The sequence below is a fragment of the Canis lupus genome, chromosome 22, assembly GCF_003254725.2.
Source record: "Canis lupus dingo isolate Sandy chromosome 22, ASM325472v2, whole genome shotgun sequence".
Taxonomy (NCBI): domain Eukaryota; kingdom Metazoa; phylum Chordata; class Mammalia; order Carnivora; family Canidae; genus Canis; species Canis lupus.
Window position 1 is genome coordinate 50,221,068 of NC_064264.1, and position 19,320 is coordinate 50,240,387.

Consider the following 19,320-nt stretch of genomic DNA (forward strand, 5'->3'; position numbering starts at 1 on the left):
GAGCTCTGTCAGCATACCAGTACCTACTTTGGGGATTAAATTTTGTTCATCAGCCTGGGGGTGGGGGGTGGTGGTGGGGGAGAACTTGGAAAATGTGAAAACTCACCACTGGTTGAGGTTTCTTCTTCCTCTTGATCTGCCTGCTACTTCTCAGGGTTCACACATAGTGGATTCATGTATTCATGTTCAGATTTCTTAGCTGCATTTAGCGGGACAGACAGAAGACCACATTTACTAATGTTTTATTTGCAATTAGAATGATCAGTGGGGTTTCTTAAAAGTCATTTTAAAACAAGTGTGGGAAGGAATTCAGTGTAGCTGAATAGGTGTTTGTGTCTGATACTATTATGCTGTATATGGGAAAAGTTTGGTTAGATAACAGAGGAAAAGCAAGAGATTTTCATTGTGTGATCAAGAGCACTGCCTGTTAAGTTTGTCTGAGATTTGTGGGAGAGAAAGGAGGTTATAGTTAGTTTATAGCTAACTGCTTGGAATGGCCCAACTGCAGCAACCTCTAGTAAGCTGCTGTTTGTGATGGAGTATAACATTCCTCACATGAACATTATTTTCTTTTCACAGGAGATAATTGTTAAGAGCCGCCAGCCCCCGTTAAAGCCTAAACTCTTCACTAGGACATTGAAAATTGGTGGTGGTTTCCCTTCTAAGTCTTTATGTCTTTATCTTCCCCATACTCACCCATCAGTACATCTTGCTTTCAGGCTGTTTTACGGATGTCTGGGTAGGCTGGGGCCTTTCCCATTTCCACGACTTTGAGTACAGAAGTTGCCTGTTAGTTACTCTCTTCACTTTTTTTCCATTTATTAGAAACTCCCTTTTATACTTAAAAAATGGATTCTTCATGAAATCAGTTTCTGTATTAGCAGTGTGTCCTGCTGTTGGTTGTATTAAGTCTTTTTTTGGTTCTAGCCTGAACTCCTGGAAGGGAGAGGACTGTGATGTACCATTTCTTTATGTAGCAGAGTGCCCATGATAAATGTCAGAATGAGTCAGGGAAGGGAGAGGGAAGTGTTCAGGGTCTATTTAATGGTAATGATATATGGTGGGTGGAGCATAAAGTAGTTGAATTAGAAAAGAGAGTGAAAAGCAGACCCAGTAATCTATAAATGGAATTAGGAATTTATGTTTAGGGCAAAATGTTTTATTACTTTGGGTTTTGGGAATAATACTCAGGTAGTCCTATTCTTTGTCTGTTTGTTATAGTTTTTCTTTTGGAGGGGCAGCTTTTTCTCTTGTTCTTTCTGTCCATAGAGCCAGCCGTCATCTCCCTGTTCAGAGAGGCAGCTGCAGATTTTTCTACCGTGTGTTGTCCAGATGTTCCTCTTCATTTGAATACATTTATTTACTCTCTTATACAAAAGCGGCCTGTGGACAGCTGCACCAAGTATTCTTTCTTAACCCAGCCAGACATTTGGATTTGAAAAAAAGTTAGATTTTTCAAAGAAAGACGAGTAGCTTGTGCCATTAAACTATTTATATCTTCCTTCCCCATTGCTGTTGCTGGGTAGGGTACCCTTTTACCTCTGTCCTTACAGTATGTCCCGTGACAAATCTATTTCCCAATGTAAGGAACTAATTGATCCTGAAATCTGAAATTCCCTGAGCTGCCCTACAGACTAGAGTCTATACCTGGGTTCTCCAGTGCTTTTGGGAAGCTCACTGAAGTCCTGCATTCTTGGGCTTTTATCTGGCCACTTTCAGCTGTGACCTTGTTGAGTGGACCAGGCTCCTTGTGGGAGGCAGTGCGAGGTGGGTCATGCTTCAAGCTATCAGGTAACTTGATCTCTCCGGACACTTTTGAGTTCTTACCCCATTTTGACTCCTGTTCTCTACCTTCTGTGTTGTTTATAATTCCTAGGAAGGTGAGAGTCCTGTTTTGGCCTCAGGCTTGATTCCAAGTTCTGTTTATCTGACTGTGTGTTGCTCAGTCTCCAGACTAAGTCCTCATAGAAGTACCACTCAGCTCTTATTCTGTTCCTGGTGGCTAGGCCCAGGCATAGAGCCTCAGGTAAATTCAATGGATGGCAAAAATCACTTTGGATTTAATTATTGAAATTAATTATTAGGCCTGGGGCTCATTCAAAGTACTCATCCTGTCCTCTGCTAGAGAATAAATTTTCTTGTTTGGAAGATGGTGAGAAAAAAAGATTTATTTTTAGAGAATAAAAACATTTCCCAGATGTTTTTGGTGACTTCGTGTATCCTCTCCTTGCTCACTGAGAATGAGTGTGCTGACAAAGACAAAATCTTTTTGAACTCCTTAACTGCTTTTTGTGATTGTTGCTTTAAGTAAGGGAGCTAACTGTAGAGTGCCAGGATTTTGTTTTAAAGATTTTATTTATTTATTTGAGACAGAGGGAGAGAGGATGAGCAAGGAGGCGGGCAGAGGGAATTCCTTGGTATCTGGGAGAGTGGCTGCTTTGAGAAGGATATCTGTTAAGCTGCACTAATGGAATAATGGTAGGTAACAGGTATTCCTTAAAGCTAGGTTGCATTTGTGGCTGTGGTAATTTAGGAACTATATGATGATTTTCATATAACCATTTTGATACCAGATTAGATTTTCAGTAAAGGTTTGTAGATATTTTTCATGACCATCTTTAAAAAGCTTTTTTTTTTTTTTAAGATTTTATTTATTTATGTATTTGACAGAGAATGAGAGAGAAACAGAGTGAGCGAGCACAAGCACAAGCAAGCAGAGGGAGAGGGGAGAATCAGGCTCCCTGTTGAGCAGAGGGCCAAACTTTCGGCTCTATCCCAGGGTACTGGGATCATGACCTGAGCCAAAGGTAGACGCTTAACCGATGGAGCCACCCAGGCACCCCCCCATCTTCAAAAGTTTTAACTGCTTCATTTAAAAAATAATATTCACAATTTTTGATTTTTAAAGTAAAATAAAAATATACATGCTGTATTTCCTGTGGTAAGAAATACAAAATTTTAAAGAGTCCCGACATCTAATTTAAGCTGGTGGGATAAATCAGACATCATCTTCCTGTTCCAAATTCCCAGGAAAGAGAAGCACTTAAAAAACCGAAAGAAAATAACCAGGATTTTGGTGCAAAAATACGGGAAATACGGTCTTGAAAACAGTGAAGAATTTCTGAAGGATAGATAGCAAATGTATTTATTCATTCAACAGAAAGTACTGGTCAATACACAGGAGGAAATGGCTACAAAAGGTGGAACAGTTTCAGAAGAGAAAGATCCAGAGCAGGAAAGGGAACCTGGAATAATTAACAAGATGTCTGGTTCAGAAACCTCATTATGATCATCCAGCTGGGTGATTCCTCCATGCTGAGTGTCTGTCAGGGGAATGGTTGGTGAACTGGAGTGCCATGTCTTGAAATTTTTTATTTGTCAAAAAAGAATGAGGTACATCTCTAGATTTTGACAGAACATCTCTAAGACATTAGAGGGTGAAAACAAGTAAAATGGCACTAGAATAATACTGTTGATGTTTAAAAAAACTCCATGTGAAAAGAAAAGATTTTATGATGTAGTTACATACATTACATAAAAGCATAGACGGGGCGGGGGTGGGTGGTGCTCGGCAGTGGCAGTATTGGTAATTGCTTTTAAGGTGGGAATTTGGAGTTCTTTAAGGGAGTGAGGAGCAGTTGTTATTATTATTGCTTAAACTCTTTGTTTTATTTATTTATTTTTAAAAACTTTTTTACTCACTAAAGACAGAGAGAGAGGCAGAGACGCAGGCTGAGGGAGAAGCAGGCTCCATGCAAGGAGCCCGACGTGGGACCCAATCCTGGATCCTGGGATCATGCCCTGAGCCGAAGGCAGACACTCAACCGCTGAGCCACCCAGGCGTCCCAAACTCTTTGTTTTAAAAATTGAAGTAGTATATTCACATGTTACTTGGGTGATTAAAGGAAAATAAAACTTTAATAACATCTAGATGATTCATTTTTATAGTGTTGTCAATTAGTGGCACATGTTGAGCAATGGTACTGATGATGGGGCTCCAGTAGTTTTTTGAGATCTCATGACTTTGTTGACTCTCTGTATTTTAAATGACTAGAACTGACATGTAGCTATTCATATGCTCTGGAAATACTTTTTAAAAATACCCTGAATGGGGCATCTATCTGGGTGACTCAGTCAGTTGGATGTTGAACTCTTGGTTTTGGCTTAGGTCATGAGTCCATCTTAGGGACTTCTGGTCAGGTTTATGAGGTACCCATGCTCACATGTGTTAGGTGTTTCTCTGTGGTGGGGCAATCTCTTTGAAAAGCTGTGTCAATCTGCAATTAGAAAGATATATTGATTACCTTGTGTGTGTACCGAGCTTTCCCAAAAGTTATAGAGAAAAGAAAATGTCCTGCATTCCCAAGCATTACAGTTAAGCCACATGAAAGACTAGTCTTCAGTTTTTCTTTCTTACTTGACATTTGCCCTTCAACTGAGGGAAGCCAGGCTTCTATTTATTGTTCTTCTGAATTGGTCCTCAAGGTCGCCAGAGATTTGATATTTTAGATTCTGTAGCTACTTCTCTGAATCTTCATCTTAGTTGGTCTGCATGAGGCATGCAGCACTGATGACTCTCCCACCATTTTGATGACTTTCTTCTCCCTCACCATCCTCTGGTCTCTAAGGGCTCTGTGCATCTGCTGCTGGAGCACCATTCTGAAGTGCTTTCTGTAGCCAGAGTCCTCTTTGTCAGGTTAATTCCAACTCTTTCTTTACTGGCTGCAGTTACTAATCAAACATTTATAGTATGTGTCACTGTGCTATGTGCCAGAAATTCCTCACCTAGCAGAACTCACAGCAGAGTGTATTAAAAAAATGAATATGAAACTTGCTGATTTTTTTTAACAGTGTTATTGAGGTACACTTAGCATATCATAAAGCTTATCCATTTTAAGGGTATAGTTCAGTGAGTTATATCAGTTGCTGGGCATTTGGGTTGCTTCTAGTTTTTAATTAGTATGAATAATGCTGTTATGAATATGTGTCTACATGTTTTTGTGTGAACATGTATTACCCTTTCTTTTGCATGTATATTTAGGATTGGAATTGCTGGGTCATTTGGTAACTATACTTAAACTTTTCGGTGTTGCTAGACTGTTTTCCAAGGCAGCTGCATCATTTTACATTCCTATTAGTAGCCCATGAGGGTTCAAATCTCTCTTCATTCATGCCAGTGCTTGTTATCTTTTTTGTTATAGTTCTCCTAGTCAGTGGGAATTGGTATTGCATTGTGATTAACAATGTCTTTTGAAGAGCAAAAACTTTAACTTTTGATGAACTCTAGTTTCTCGGATTTCTTTTTTTATGGATTAATCTGCATCTGTAGAGTATATCACTTGAGTTTCTTTGCCCTGTGTTTCTGCTTAGCTCTTTGAAGATATCTAGAAGATTAGATTGCTTATCCCATCTTTACTTCCCTGCCTTGCCTCAGTTTTGATAGTGCTCACATTGTTCTAGGGCTGGGGCAGTGGTTGGGCACGCATGTTCCCTAGTTCTACTTATGTTCTTCCTGGCCCGAGCACTTTCAGGACTGGGGTGATCATAGCTTCCGACTCTTGCTAGTCCCTTGAAAACCTTTTTTTTTTCCTTGAAAACCTTCTGTTGGGTTTCCTAGCCCCATTCAAAAGTGTTATTTTCAGGTAAACATGTTTGATCATGTCACTTTATTATTGGAGAATCCTGACTGACCTAATTTGGACTGAAAGCATTTCTGAGATGGGGGTTGGAAAATGATGGCCTGTGAGCTAAATTGGCCCACCACATAGTTTTTGTAAATAAACCTTTATTGAAACACAGCCATGCCCATTTGATTTTGTATTGTGTATGGCTGCTTTTGTGCTACAAAAGCAGATTTGAGGGGTTTGATGGAGTCTGTGCTCTACAAAACCTAAAATATTTACTCTGTGGTTCTTCACAGAAAAAGTTTGTTGACCCTGGTTCTTTTGCATTTAAGGTGGCTCGCAGAATCCACAAGAGGGCCAGAAGATAGACAACCCAGTCAGGTGAAATGAGTCTGTTAGAGAACAGATCCATCTTCCACTACTGACCATTCTTGCCAGTTGTGATGTTCTGGGATAGACTCAAAAGTTTCTCTAAAGCTGTCCTAGAAGAACTGACTCTTTTACTTCTGTGCCTGGTATGATACGTAATCTGCTTGCTGGGGTACCACTTCATATTACTCTTATTTCTTTGGGTGTGCCTGATTGGTGGAACTGGGATCGTGTACACGCCCCCTAATTGCAAGGAAGTCTGGGAAATCTTTTTGTTTGTTTTTGTTTTTTAAGGATTTTATTTCTAAGTAATGTCAACACCTAATGTGAGGCTCAAACTCAAAATCCTGAGATCAAGAGTTGCATGCTTTACTGACTGTGCCAGCCAAGTACCCCTGGGAAATGTTCTCTTTTGCTTTTTGCCCTTGATAGAAGAGGGAAGCAAGTTAGAGAGGAGTGTTGGAATGGTCATTTAGTCAGTCTTCCTGCAGCATGAGAAGTTACCAATCACTATCAATGCTTTTTTCTTTTTAACATACCTTGTTAAAAATTTATTCTTCTTTTCTTCTCCCCTTTCCTGCTTATAAACACAAAGAAAAAAACCCCTAAAACAGGGAAGTAACCCATGTCCTAGAAGATGGCAAGCGTGATATCTGCCACAATACTGTCAGTGCCAAAAGTAGACAACAGTCCATCCGAACAACATTTGGAGTGTCTGCATGGTGACATTGGCTGTTGGCTCAGAAGTCCCACAGGGGGATGTCATCCTTCTGTTGAGTGGCAGCAAATGAAGTGGGTTGTGTCACAGCTAAGGAACACAGTCCTGTCATGAACTGTGTTTTACTCTAATCTTTACTGTGAAATTTTCCTTTCAGGCTAACAAGTTTGCCTCTTTCCTTTCAGGCTAACAAGTTTGCTCTCACAGTTTCATGGTGCTGCTAGAAGATAAAAGGCAGCTCCGTCAGAGATGAAGGACCGTTTACTCCTCACTAGCCATGGCAGTGGTCAGAATATCAGCATTTTTGCTCTCATTCCCCAAGTCCCAATTCCCAGAAGGTGATATGGAGAGGATCAGATGATACCTGTATGAAATAGTTTGAGCTTAGACTTCTTCTCACATAGTGAATCTTTTATAATGGACTGTTAGCATCTCTGCACTTTGCCCCAGAGTCTGACAGTATCCTTCTCTTCTCAGGCTGTTGGTTATCCAAACACTTGTGCAAATACACTTTGAGACAAAAGGCAGTTGGTGCCTTGCTCATATGATGTGCAGAAATACAAAATACTCAGGGAAAGTTTGTGCCAACTAGGATCAGGGTAAGTTTAGCATGTTTTGTAGCAAGCAACAAACTAACAAGGGCCCCTCCAACAGGGAGCAAGTAGTTCTTTAATAGTCACACTATGAGTGCTTGTTTTACTTAGTTGCCTAGCTTATATGACTAGCTGCAGACACTGCTCAAGATCAGATTTTGCCATTTGGAACACTCAGTAAGGATGCTTGGGGTGGTCCGATCCCATGGTGAACTGCCTATACCAAAAGTATGTAATTACCAGTTACTTCCCTTTCTGACTAGGAACCTCTAAGGTTGACCTGGTCATATTCTAATGAAATCTCTACATCCAGTTCACTAATCTGGTCTTCTTGTTAAGAAGAATTGAGTTGGAACTTATGGCGGTGATTGTATTTGAGATATTATTATAAGTAATAGTTACTGATACTACAAAATATGATGTTTTAGGCACCTGGGTGGCTCAATTGGTTAAGCATCTGATTCTTTTTTTTTTTTTTTAATTTTTATTTATTTATGATAGTCACAGAGAGAGAGAGAGAGAGAGGCAGAGGGAGAAGCAGGCTCCATGCACCGGGAGCCCGACGTGGGACTCGATCCCGGGTCTCCAGGATCACGCCCTGGGCCAAAGGCAGGCGCTAAACCGCTGCGCCACCCGGGGATCCCCAAGCATCTGATTCTTGATCTCAACTCAGGTCTTGAACTCAGGGTTGTGAGTTCAAGCCCTGCTTTGGGCTCCATGCTGAGTGTGGAGCCTACTTAAAACAAAAGCAAAATACTGTGATTTAAATAATATGACTTTCAAATGTTCTCCCACAAAACATCTAAACATCTTTTTAATTTTAGGTTACAGATGCCAGTGTATCTAAGGATATCCAGAAATTTTGGTTATTGTTTTTGCCATCCCTTAGGGCACAGATAGGCAAACTTTGCCTATGAAGACTCAGAGTAAATATTTTAGGTGTCTGTCCCAACTACCCAACTTTGTAGTTATAGCACAAAAGATGTCATAGAGAGTAAGTAAATGAATAGGTGTAGCTGTGCTCTCATAATTTTTTTTTTTTTTTTTTTAAACGCAGACATCGGGCTGGATTTGGCTGTCACTATAATTTGTTGTCCCTTTCCCTGGGAAGTTATCTTTATTTTGCATAGTTGAACTTGGTTACTACATCTGTGTTCCAGATTAAGGGAAAGAACATAGTCAAAATTCAGAAAATATGCTTATGTTTAAGTTGTAGGGAATTTCCAAGTTGTACATTTCTCTTTCTGATCCCAGTGACTCAAACTTAAAAGACTCTTCTTAGTCTAATAAACCTGGTCTCTACCTAGTCAGTCATATGCCATGGGAGCAGGGAAATGAAGGTTTTGGGGCACAGTAGTGGTCTGCTACCATGGTGTGATATCTATAATTTATTTACTTTTTAAAAATATTTTATTTATTCATGAGAGACACAGAGGCAGAGAGGCAGACACACACAGACAGAGGGAGAAGCAGGTTCCCCTCAGGGAGCCTGATTTGGGTGGGACTCAATCCCTGAACTCCAGGATCACGCCCTGAGCTGAAAGCAGAGATTAACTGCTGAGCCATCCAGGTCTCCCTATAATTTATTTTAAACTCCTTCAGAACGGAGAGGCATAAACCCCTGTGTTCATTTAAACTACATTGTAGGTCCTTTCAGTTCCTCTTACTGGCAATCAGCAATCTAGGGATGGCTTTTAAAAGCATTTACAACTTTCCACATCTCAGTCAAGACTAAATTTGTAAGTAAATGGGTTTTCATTGGTGACATTAGTGGTTTAATATTTAGCAGTATGGATATTAGAAACTGATGCTTATTAGTGAAATTAACACTATCCAAGATACTTGGATTGGCTGAAACATTTCCAAGACCTCTCACCCTTGAATGGACATGATACAAGAATTAATAAGGCATTTACCTCTATGGATGGTGCCTTGCACTTGAGTTCCTTGTTTTTGGTATCCCACCATCAGAGAGGAGGATTTCTGGTTGCCTTTATAGCAACTGTAAAGATCAAATCTTGCATTTGGAATTTTATTATGTCTCTCTTGGTGACTCTTTTATGCAAGCTGATAATTTGACAAGAATTGGGATTTTATGCAGCATGTGGAGCAAGCTGTATGCTCTTTTTAATTTTTTTAAAAAAGATTTATCAGAAAAACATGAGTAGGGGGAGGGGCAGTAGGAAAGGGAGAGAGTCTTCAAGCAGACTCCCTACTTGAGTGTTTGATCTCAGGACCTTGATGTTGTGGCCTGAGCCAAAACTGAGAGTCAGGCACCCTATGCTGTATGCTGTTTTGCTGAGAAATGTTTGCTTATTAACTGTATGTATGGTGGACTTTGGACTGAGAGTTGCTTTTATTATAAACTTTTTAGCAACATAGATTTAACTAGTAGATAATCTTTACCCAGTTTTTCCTGTTCAACTTTTTGGTGTCCACCATTATATCCATCTCCAGAAATAACTTGTGTATGGCCAATATGGCCTAAATTTTTTCATTATTTTCTTTTCAGATTTTGTGGTAAGAACATTCACCATGAGATCTAGCCTCTTAACAGATTATAAATGCACAATACATTATGCCTGTTTATAACTCCCCATTTCCTCCTCCCCTTATCCCTGATAACTACCATTCCAGTCTTTGATTTTATACATTTGACTATTTCAGGTGCTTCCTGTAAGTGGAAACCTGAAGTATTTTGTCTATGTCTGTCTTATTTCACTTGGCATAATGTCCTCAAATTCATCCGTGTTGTCACATATTGCAGAATTTCCTTTTCTTAAAGAGACTGAATAGTATTCAGTTTTAAGTGTATACCACACTTGGTTTATCTATTTAGCTGTCAGTGGACATTTAGATTGTTTCTAAACACATTTTAACTATTACGGATAGTTCTGCAATGAACCTGGGAGCGCTAACAGCTCTTTGAGATCCTGATTTCATTTTTTTTTTCCCGATACATACCCTGAAGTAGAATTGCTAGAGCATATAGTAGTTCTTCTTTTTTTTTTTTTTTTTTAAAGTAAACTCTACCCTCAGCTTGGGGCTCAAACTCACAACCCCAAGATCAAAAGTCACATGCTCCACAGACTGAACCAGTGAGGCACTCCATGGTATTTCTTTTTTTTTTTTTAAGATTTTTATTTATTTATTCATGAGAGACACACAGAGAGAGGCAGAGACACAGGCAGAGGGAGAAGCAGGCTCCATGCAGGGAGCCCAACGTGGGACTCGATCCCGGGACTCCAGGATCACACCCTAGGCTGAAGGCAGGCGCTAAACCCCTGAGCCATTCATTCAGGGATCTCCTCCATGGTAGTTTTTTAAAAAAAATTTTTGAGGAACTTTGTACTGTTTGACATAGAGCCTGTGCCATTTTGTTGGCCTAAAGTTCTTTCACAACAAGGATTTTGAAATTTATGAATGCTGTCAATATCTGGCGGTCTTACTAGATTTCTCTTGATAGTTTGCTTTCTCAGACTCTCATTTCCAGCCCTTTTTATATTCTTATACCACCAGTGACTCTTTTGGTAATCTTATCTCTTGATTTGCACACCAAATAGGAACTGCCAAAGGCTGGAGCCTTCAGTTTCTGCCAATAGATTTATGAATCTACCTGTATTTATGCCTATTCTTGGTATCTTCCGACTACTGAGAAGGAAAGACACGTTCCTGATCTTATTCCTGCTGCTTTCTCTGCAGTGGTGGCTGGAGAATGTCTATGGAGAAGGATTTTTAGGCAGCACAGCTGAGGAGTGGGTGCTTTGGGAGCTTGTCTTGGACTGCTTAACAAGCTGTCTGTCTGTCCTTCTGTCTTTATTGTTTGTCTTTCCTGTCTGATTTTCCTTTATCTTGTTTCATTTTTTTAAAGATTCATTTACTTAAGAGAGAGAGCAAGAGAGGGAGAGTGTGCAGAGTGAGAGAGAGAGAGGCAGGCTTCCTGCTGAGCAGAGAGAGCCAATGTGGGGCTTGATCCTAGGGCCCCAAAAATCATCACCTGAACCAAAGGTAGATGCTTAACCACCTGAGCCACCCAGGTGCCCTCTCTTTCATCTTTTTTCTTTTTAATTCCTGGCTTATATTTTTGTGTGTGTTAGAAATGAGCTCTATCCCTTTGTCCCTGTCTCCTGCTTCCCCTTGTCTCCTAGCTCTGCCACTTGATTGTCAATTTGAATTGTTTCATCTCCCAGATGTTTTTAAGCTCCTTACTTTCCAGAGAGTCCTACTCAAGTGCATTTGTTCAAATTTTCCTAAGCTAAAAAAAAAAAAATCCCACTTCAAACTTTTTCTCAGCTATATCTCTGCCTCTCCCAACCTTTACAACCAAACATATAAGTAACCCCTGTCCCACCCCTTCATCTCTCTGCACCCCTCCTCCCATTCCACGGTCTCTTTCATTGTGGTCTTGGTACATTGACATTGCTTTTGCTAAGGTTTTGCTTTCATACTTGGTCTCTCCTCTCCCCTACTCCATCCTTCCCATCGTTCCCTGATGCTTCTACCAGGGATTAGTGTTAAAAGTATATGGTTCTAGTCATGCTGGTTTTCATTCTTTTTTTGTTTACCATGTTCTTAGAAATGCCTCCCTGCCAAAAAAAGACTCGGCAAACCCATTGGTTCCGGGACAGAACCCTTTACTGATAGGAAAACAGGATTTTTAAAAACTTAAATTCTTTATTTAAATTCAACTTAGTTAACATATAGTGTATTATTAATTTCAGGGGTAGAATTTAGTGATCCATTAGTTGCATATACACTCAATGCTCGTTACATCAAGTGCCCTCCTTAATGCCCATCGACCAACTATCTCTTCCCCCAACCCACCTCCCCTCCAGCAACCCTCAGTTTCTTTCCTAGAGTTTAATGTCTCTTATGGTTTGTCTCCCTCTCTATTTTCATCTTATTTTTCTTTGCTTCCCCTATGTTCATCTGTTTTGTTTCTTAAATTCCACATATGAGTGAAATCATATGGTATTTGTCTTTCTTTGACTTACTTTGCTTAGCATAACACTCTCCTAGTTCTGTCCACATCCTTGGAAATGGCAAGATTTCATTCTTTTTGGTGACTGAGTAATATTCCATTATATATATGTTTTATATATTATATATCCCACATCTTTATGCATTCCTCTGTCAATGGACATCTGGGCTCTTTCCATAGTTTGGCTGTTGTGAACATTGCTGCTATAAACATTGGAGTGCATGTGGCCCTTTGAATCACTATGTTTTTAACTTTTTGAGGAACCTCCATACTGTGAAAACAGGAATTTAGAAAATAGATTGGGAGTTTTGCAACTAACAAAAACCTAATCTCTTTTCCCTGTAACTTTTAATTTGTGGTTTTACCACTCTGAAAATTATGTAAGTTGTAACCAAAGAAAAATAGTAAAGTCACTAACTCTGGTATCTAAAAATCATGAATAGGGATGCCGAGGTTGTTCAGTGGTTGATCATCTACCTTCGGCTCAGGGAGTGATCCCGAAGTCCCAGGATTGAGTCCCACATCAGGCTCCTCGCGGAGAGCCTGCTTCTCCCCTGCCTATGTCTCTGCCTCTCTTTCTGTGTCTCTCAAGAATAAATAAGATCTTAAAAAAACAAAGAAATGCATAAAAAAAAAATCATGAATAAATGTGTCATGGTGCTACACATGTAGTTTTACAAAATGAAATCAAAACAAATACAATATATAATGATTTTGAAAAATCATTCTTGGGACGCCTGGGTGGTTCAGTGGTTGAGCATCTGCCTTTGGCCCAGCGTGTGATCCTAGAGTCCAGGGATCGAGTCCCACATCGGACTCTCTGCATGGAGCCTGCTTTTCCCTCTGCCTGTGTCTCTGCCTCTCTCTCTCTCTGTGTCTCTCATGAATAAATAAATAAAATCTTAAAAAAAAAGAAAAAAGAAAAATCATTCTTTATCTTCTAGAAATGAATTGCCTTTCTAGAAGGATATTCTAGAATGCTAGTCTGTTGACATTTGTGTGTAAGTCTCTTTAGACACATTGTATGGAATAGAGAGAAAGGTTCTTTTTTTTCCCCTCTGAGAAATAGGATTTTATTTCATTTTTAAAAATGACCTTTCTGGGGGCACCTGACTGGCTCATTTGGTGGAGTGTGTGACTCTTGGTCTTAGGGTTGTGAGTTTGAACCCTATGTTGGGTATAGAGATTAGTTAAAAAAAATCTTTTAAAAATGGTTTTTTTCTTTGGGTTCTCAAATTAAGATTGACGTAGTTGGCATTCTTTTCTTTACCTTTTCAGTCTTTAAGGGTGGCTTTTGCTTGTTGATAAAGAATTGGGTTAGATTTGGTGGATACTAAAGTCTGGACATTTATTAGGCATCTAATGGGCTAATATGAAATTTTCTATTAACTGAGTTTTAAAATTCAGACCACAATTTTTAATCTATCTATATCCAAGTATTTACAGTCATTTAAAAGAAAAATCAATGAAGAAGGTGATTTTTTTTTTTTCTTCTGTAAGTTGAAAAACACACTTTGTTCTGTTAGATTATTATTTGGAAAATAAAAGGCTGGTTCAAGTAATTTTTTCTATTTTAATAATAAAATTTAAAATATAAAACTAAATGCTTGAGGGGGAAATTAATAATCTTTAAAAACTTATTGGAAAAGTTTCTGAAGACTACTTCATACTTAATTTTTTTTTCTTTTTGTTTTTTTTTTTTTTTTTTTTTTTTTTTTTTTTTTTTTTTAAATTTTTATTTATTTATGATAGTTACAGAGAGAGAGAGAGGCAGAGACACAGGCAGAGGGAGAAGCAGGCTCCATGCACCGGGAGCCCGACGTGGGATTCGATCCCGGGTCTCCAGGATCGCGCCCTGGGCCAAAGGCAGGCGCCAAACCGCTGCGCCACCCAGGGATCCCTTTTTTTTCTTTTTGAAACTTGTAGCCAGCAATATCCTAGTTAACTGATTAGTCCAGTTTAAACTTTTCCATGATTATTACATATCAAAGTATATAAAAAGGAATTTATATTTTTCAAGATTTTGAAATTCTTGAAACATAAATCCATCTAGTCAGTGTAGGCAGTGATAAGTTGCTCTTCAGAAGAGCCACCTACATGGCTTGAATGCAGTTGGTTTTGTATTAGTAACCCAGTGAAATCACCTCAGGCATTTAGTATAATAATAACAACAAAATTGAAATTTGAGTCAGAGTTTTTAGAATTATTCTTTCCAGGTTGACTCATAAGTATTTCCTTGGGGACCAAAGCAACAGAGGCTTCTAGTTTTTTCTTTTAAATAGCTTTGCCACGGATTTTTGCTAGTACTGACCTTGGACTTCACTGTGGTTTTGTTGAGATGCTAGTAAAGGCTTCTACCTTAAAGAAAGATTTGTTTCTGAGAAACAGAAGAAAAGAAATCAATCATTTAGAAACAGCATGTTTTGCCCTTCTTTGTAAAGCCTTGATCTTTTGACATATAATTTATCTGTTAAAATATGTTAGACTCTGAGCTAGATTCTCTGCATGTTTATAAACAGTTTGTGATAACAGGAAACATGTCTGTTAAGATGTTGTAAAACAAAAGGATGCAAACATATATGCAGTATGGTTACAAACTGTATTTAGAAAAAAAGATGGGAAGTAATAAAATACTATTTAATCTCTTTTACTTTTGATGCATGTTTATGATAAAAAATTTGGACATATAAATGTACACACGTGTGTGTATGTATTTTTGAATTTCTTCCCATTCAACCTTTAGTTCCTTTATGTATTGCTAAGTATGATTGTAGAATTTTTAATTTGCTGTAAACTTTCACCACAAAGAGAATGATTTATCAGTGAAAGTTATTAAATAAACTGCCAGCCATGTATATCTGTGAGATAAGTTTTTAGTACACAACATTGTGCTGGGAGTGATTTAAAAAAAAAAAAGAATTTAAGGCAACCTCTGCCTTGCTGGACTTTCTGATCTGGTGGAGCAAGGTGTCTAAATTGTAGTAGTCCTAATCCGTGAAGCAGTCAGAATAACTTTGCTCGGCAGGATGCAATTAAATGCCAGATTTTGTACTAAGTACTATAAGAGTTCAGATTAAAGGCGATTCATCCGAAGCTGAAGTACCTGGGAAAGACCTGGTGGTAAAAGTGAAACTTTAAGTGTATCTTTAATAGTAGTTAGTACCAGGAGGTGAATAAAATACACAGAATAAATGTGGATTTAACTTTACTTTATTCCCACCTGGCTAATGTGTCCATTTTAAAGGATTGCTCAGTGTTCAATTCCTTTCTTATAGAAAAAAAGCACAGCCACAATTATAATGACAAAATTGCTAGTAATAGGGACCCAACTGGGAAGAGCACAGTAGAGGAGGAGCAACTTGAGGTTAAGGGGGGGAAGCAAGACAGAAATAACCACAAGGAGAGCCTTGCTTTGAACATGGAAATATTTAGGATCCCTTTGCAGGATTGACTGCTTTTTCCTTGCAGGGGCATTATCATTAAAGAGATTACAGAGAGTATATATTTGAGCATTTTCTATTAAGATACTGATGTGTAAATCTCTTGGGCACAATATAATTTTTTACTTATTTGAAAATATTGAATTGATTATTTCTAAAATATGACTTAATTGGTTTCATTTTTTTGTAGATTTCATTTAAAACAATGTGCTTCTTAAAATTTCATGGGTGAAGAGTAGAACTTAGCAATACTCAAAAGTATTTTCTATCTTAGACTTTTGGGGAGGTAGGGTCATAAATATCCGGGTAGATGTAGGTGCTCTAGTTTTTATGTCTGCCTTGTAAAATAAATTCAAACACAGTAGAAGTTCCTTAAGCTGGAAAATTTAGGGAAAGCCATTTCAAAGATATATGAATCCCTTTATCATTTTAAAAGAATAGATTTTTGTTTTTTTAGAAATAAGTTATTCTTTTCAGTAGTGAAAGACTTACCTCAATTAAGCAAAAAGTAGAATTAGAATGGAAAATGAGTAGTCTTAAAAATGGAGCATATATTTCTAAGTTTTGAGTAGATTCAGAACTTAATCCGCGTATCAGCTGTTTTAGGAATAAAGGTAAAATCGTTGAGGATCAGATGTGAGAGTATTTAGATGATTGTCAAGATTTTCTGGCTCATGTGTAGTGATATTGAACTCTTTACTTGTGGACTTTAATTTGTGCTTGGTGCTGACCTGATGCTGTGCAGGGACACTCACTACATCCCTTCATTCAGTTTCTCTAATTATCCCCACTTCCTGGGGAGCTTGCTTAGAACTGGGCATGAGTGCTTGTTAGGAAAATATTGGGCTAGCCTGGCTACATGTAAGAGGGTAGTTTTTGATATAAGGTTTATGTATAGATGAACCAAATAAGGGGCCAACGTTGTTTGCAGGGGTTTTATTTAATCAAATTGGTACGGAATATTATGAAAGTTATCTGGCTAGACATGACTAGGCTTGTAATAAATGGAAGTCATGGTTAATATAGTTCTGAGTTGATTTGTTGCACTGTTCTTTTTTTAGTGCACTTTCAAAAAGAATCTGACTACTAAATGATATGTGAAACCATCACATTTGCAATTCTGTGTATATTAGCAAATGATGGGAGTTCTTTTTGCTGGGAGCATCTGTTAATGCAGAGATTTGTCTCTTCAGGTTCATGTGAAAATGGCGGACGAGGCTGTCTGTGTTGGCCCAGCTCCCACCAGTAAAAGCTACCTCAACATGGATGCCATCATGGAAGCCATTAAGAAAACCAGGGCCCAAGCTGTGAGTCTGAATGAATCTATCTACTGCAGCTGTTTCATATATAGTGAGCAGAAAGCTAGAGTTTGTATTCAGAAAAAAGAAAAATAAGAAAGAATGATTGAAAATGCTGTTGCAGTTAGTTCATGTCACATGAATTAAATGTGGCCGAATTCGCTACTGGAAATCAAAGGCTTTGTAGCATCTGGCAGTGTTGGTTGCTGATCCTGCAGGTGGCTGTTGGATTCAGCTTTCACACCAGGGAGCAGTTTCAGTTCATTTCCAAATTTGTTAGGGAAGAAAAAAAGAAATCCCAATTAGTTTTGAGTATTAACCCTTTGAGTGTAATAAAAATGTTAAAAAACATCTCTCATAAATAGGATCCACAAGATTCTTGTTTAAATTGTTTTAGTCATTTAAAGTTATGTATACCTGGTTACACTTCCAGATATAAAAACTTTGCAATTGGTAATTATTTTAATTTGATAATGTCAGTAGAATGCATTTCACTTACATGGAGAAGTCAGTAATTCTTCCCATCTCTAATTCTGTTTGAATGTTGAATCCAGGAAAAAAAAAACTCATTTCTGACATCAAGAATGGTGTTTTGCTGGTACTGTGTGTGTGTGTGTGTGTGTGTGTGTGTGTGTGTTAGATCAGAGAACTTATTATATAATGTTACAAACTATGCAGAGTTATCTCTAAAATTGGATGGAAACAGCCAATACCAGCAATTAGCCTGGAGTGCTTCAATTAATGCTCACATATTTTGTGAAAGAAATGGTTTAGTAAGATATATGTTTAAATAAGTAACTGAATTCATGAACCCATATTATAAGCGTTTACAGTTTATTATCAGAATTAATGAAGGTAGAATTCTTAACCCTTTAATGATAGCTTGTTAGAATATAACCTTTCATTAAATGTTTCTGTAAAATGTGATTGGTGGAGTGAAACTCTTTTCCTGTGATGCAGTTTTTTGAATTCTGTACCATGTTCATAAAGCGTAGTTTAACATTTAAACATCTCGGATGTGTAGCTACTTCTACATTATGATATTGGCTCCTTCCAAAATTTGGCGTTCCTTATAGCAGAATTGTTCTCCTGGAAATACGTTTAATACTCACTGATAATAGAGCATCTAAATTTGTTGGGCCAGTATGATAGAACAGGACAATAGAACTTAAATCATAGCGACATGGTTTGTGAGAGAGGTTAGCATAAAGTGTTGTGAAATGCTAAGTGGGACAAGGGGGAAAGAAGAGTAAATATTAACGGAAAAAAATTCAATGTATACAGAAAAAGTAAAATCAGACTTCCACTTTAGTTTTGATAAAAACTGCTCATTAAGTGGCTGGTGTATTCATGTTGTCAGGAATAAAATATGTTAGCTGGCTTAGCCAGGGTTTTGGAAAGCAGCATTTCCGGAGACAGTAAAGAAAGGGGGAATCAGGAGTTTTTCATTCATCTCACAAATGGTTTCTTATAATGGTCTTTGACCCACCAGCCATTAGAAAATTCTCCATGCTTGTGGCCAAAATTAGCCTCAGAAAAAAGTAGGGAGAGTTCAGGTTGTGTTGAAATAGATGTAGGTGGACAGACAGATTTATAGGTCAATGGTTCTGTTTATGGTTAGGACAAGGGTAGCATGCTGCGAGTGAGTGTTCCGTTTGCAGTTTCTTGAATTTGGGTCTGTACTCGGGAATGTGAGTTGGAACTGTAGGAAAAGTAACCTTACTCAAGGCTCTTGAAATATAAACACATTCATGCACAATGTTGCTTATAAAGGTTTTGTGATGTGATAAAATTGAAAGTGCTTTTTATTTTTCATTTCTAAGGTACATCCAGGTTATGGATTCCTTTCAGAAAACAAAGAATTTGCCAAATGTCTGGTAAGTTTGTAACGAACCAGAATCTGTTTGTTTATATTTCAGAAAGCAGTATAATGGTGTTACTTTTATAAATGTGGGTAGTGATGAATTACAGATTTTTAAAAAAAATGATTCTATTTATTTATTTGAGAGAGAGCAGAGTGAGAAAGAGAATGAGTGGTGGGGAGGGGCAGAAGGAGAGGAAGAAGAGAGGCCCCATCCCAGGACCCTAGGATCATGACCTGAGGCGAAGGCAGATTCTTACTTACTACCCAGCTGAGCCACCCAGGCGTCCCTGAATTATATAGTTTTAATTGACCTGTCAATTCTTTGAAAATCATTTGTGAAAAGTGAAGAATTTTTATTCTGTAACCCAGGTCTTAGTTTGGAGAATAAAAGTGGAGAAGTTCCAAAATCAGCTTTATACCTAATGAGTGATAC

The 19,320-nt window shown here is 38.2% G+C and overlaps 1 protein-coding gene across 6 annotated transcripts in view; it reads left to right on the forward strand.

Annotated features, from left to right (window-relative positions):
- PCCA (propionyl-CoA carboxylase subunit alpha) overlaps positions 1 to 19,320 on the forward strand; it is a 462,094-nt gene that overhangs the window by 102,785 nt on the left and 339,989 nt on the right. For all 6 annotated transcript variants that reach the window (XM_049099422.1, XM_025440953.2, XM_049099423.1 and 3 more), the window contains 2 exons: positions 16,919 to 17,032; positions 18,847 to 18,900. In XM_049099422.1, coding sequence (XP_048955379.1) covers positions 16,919 to 17,032; positions 18,847 to 18,900 — 168 coding nt within the window. The remainder of the gene's footprint in view (positions 1 to 16,918; positions 17,033 to 18,846; positions 18,901 to 19,320) is intronic.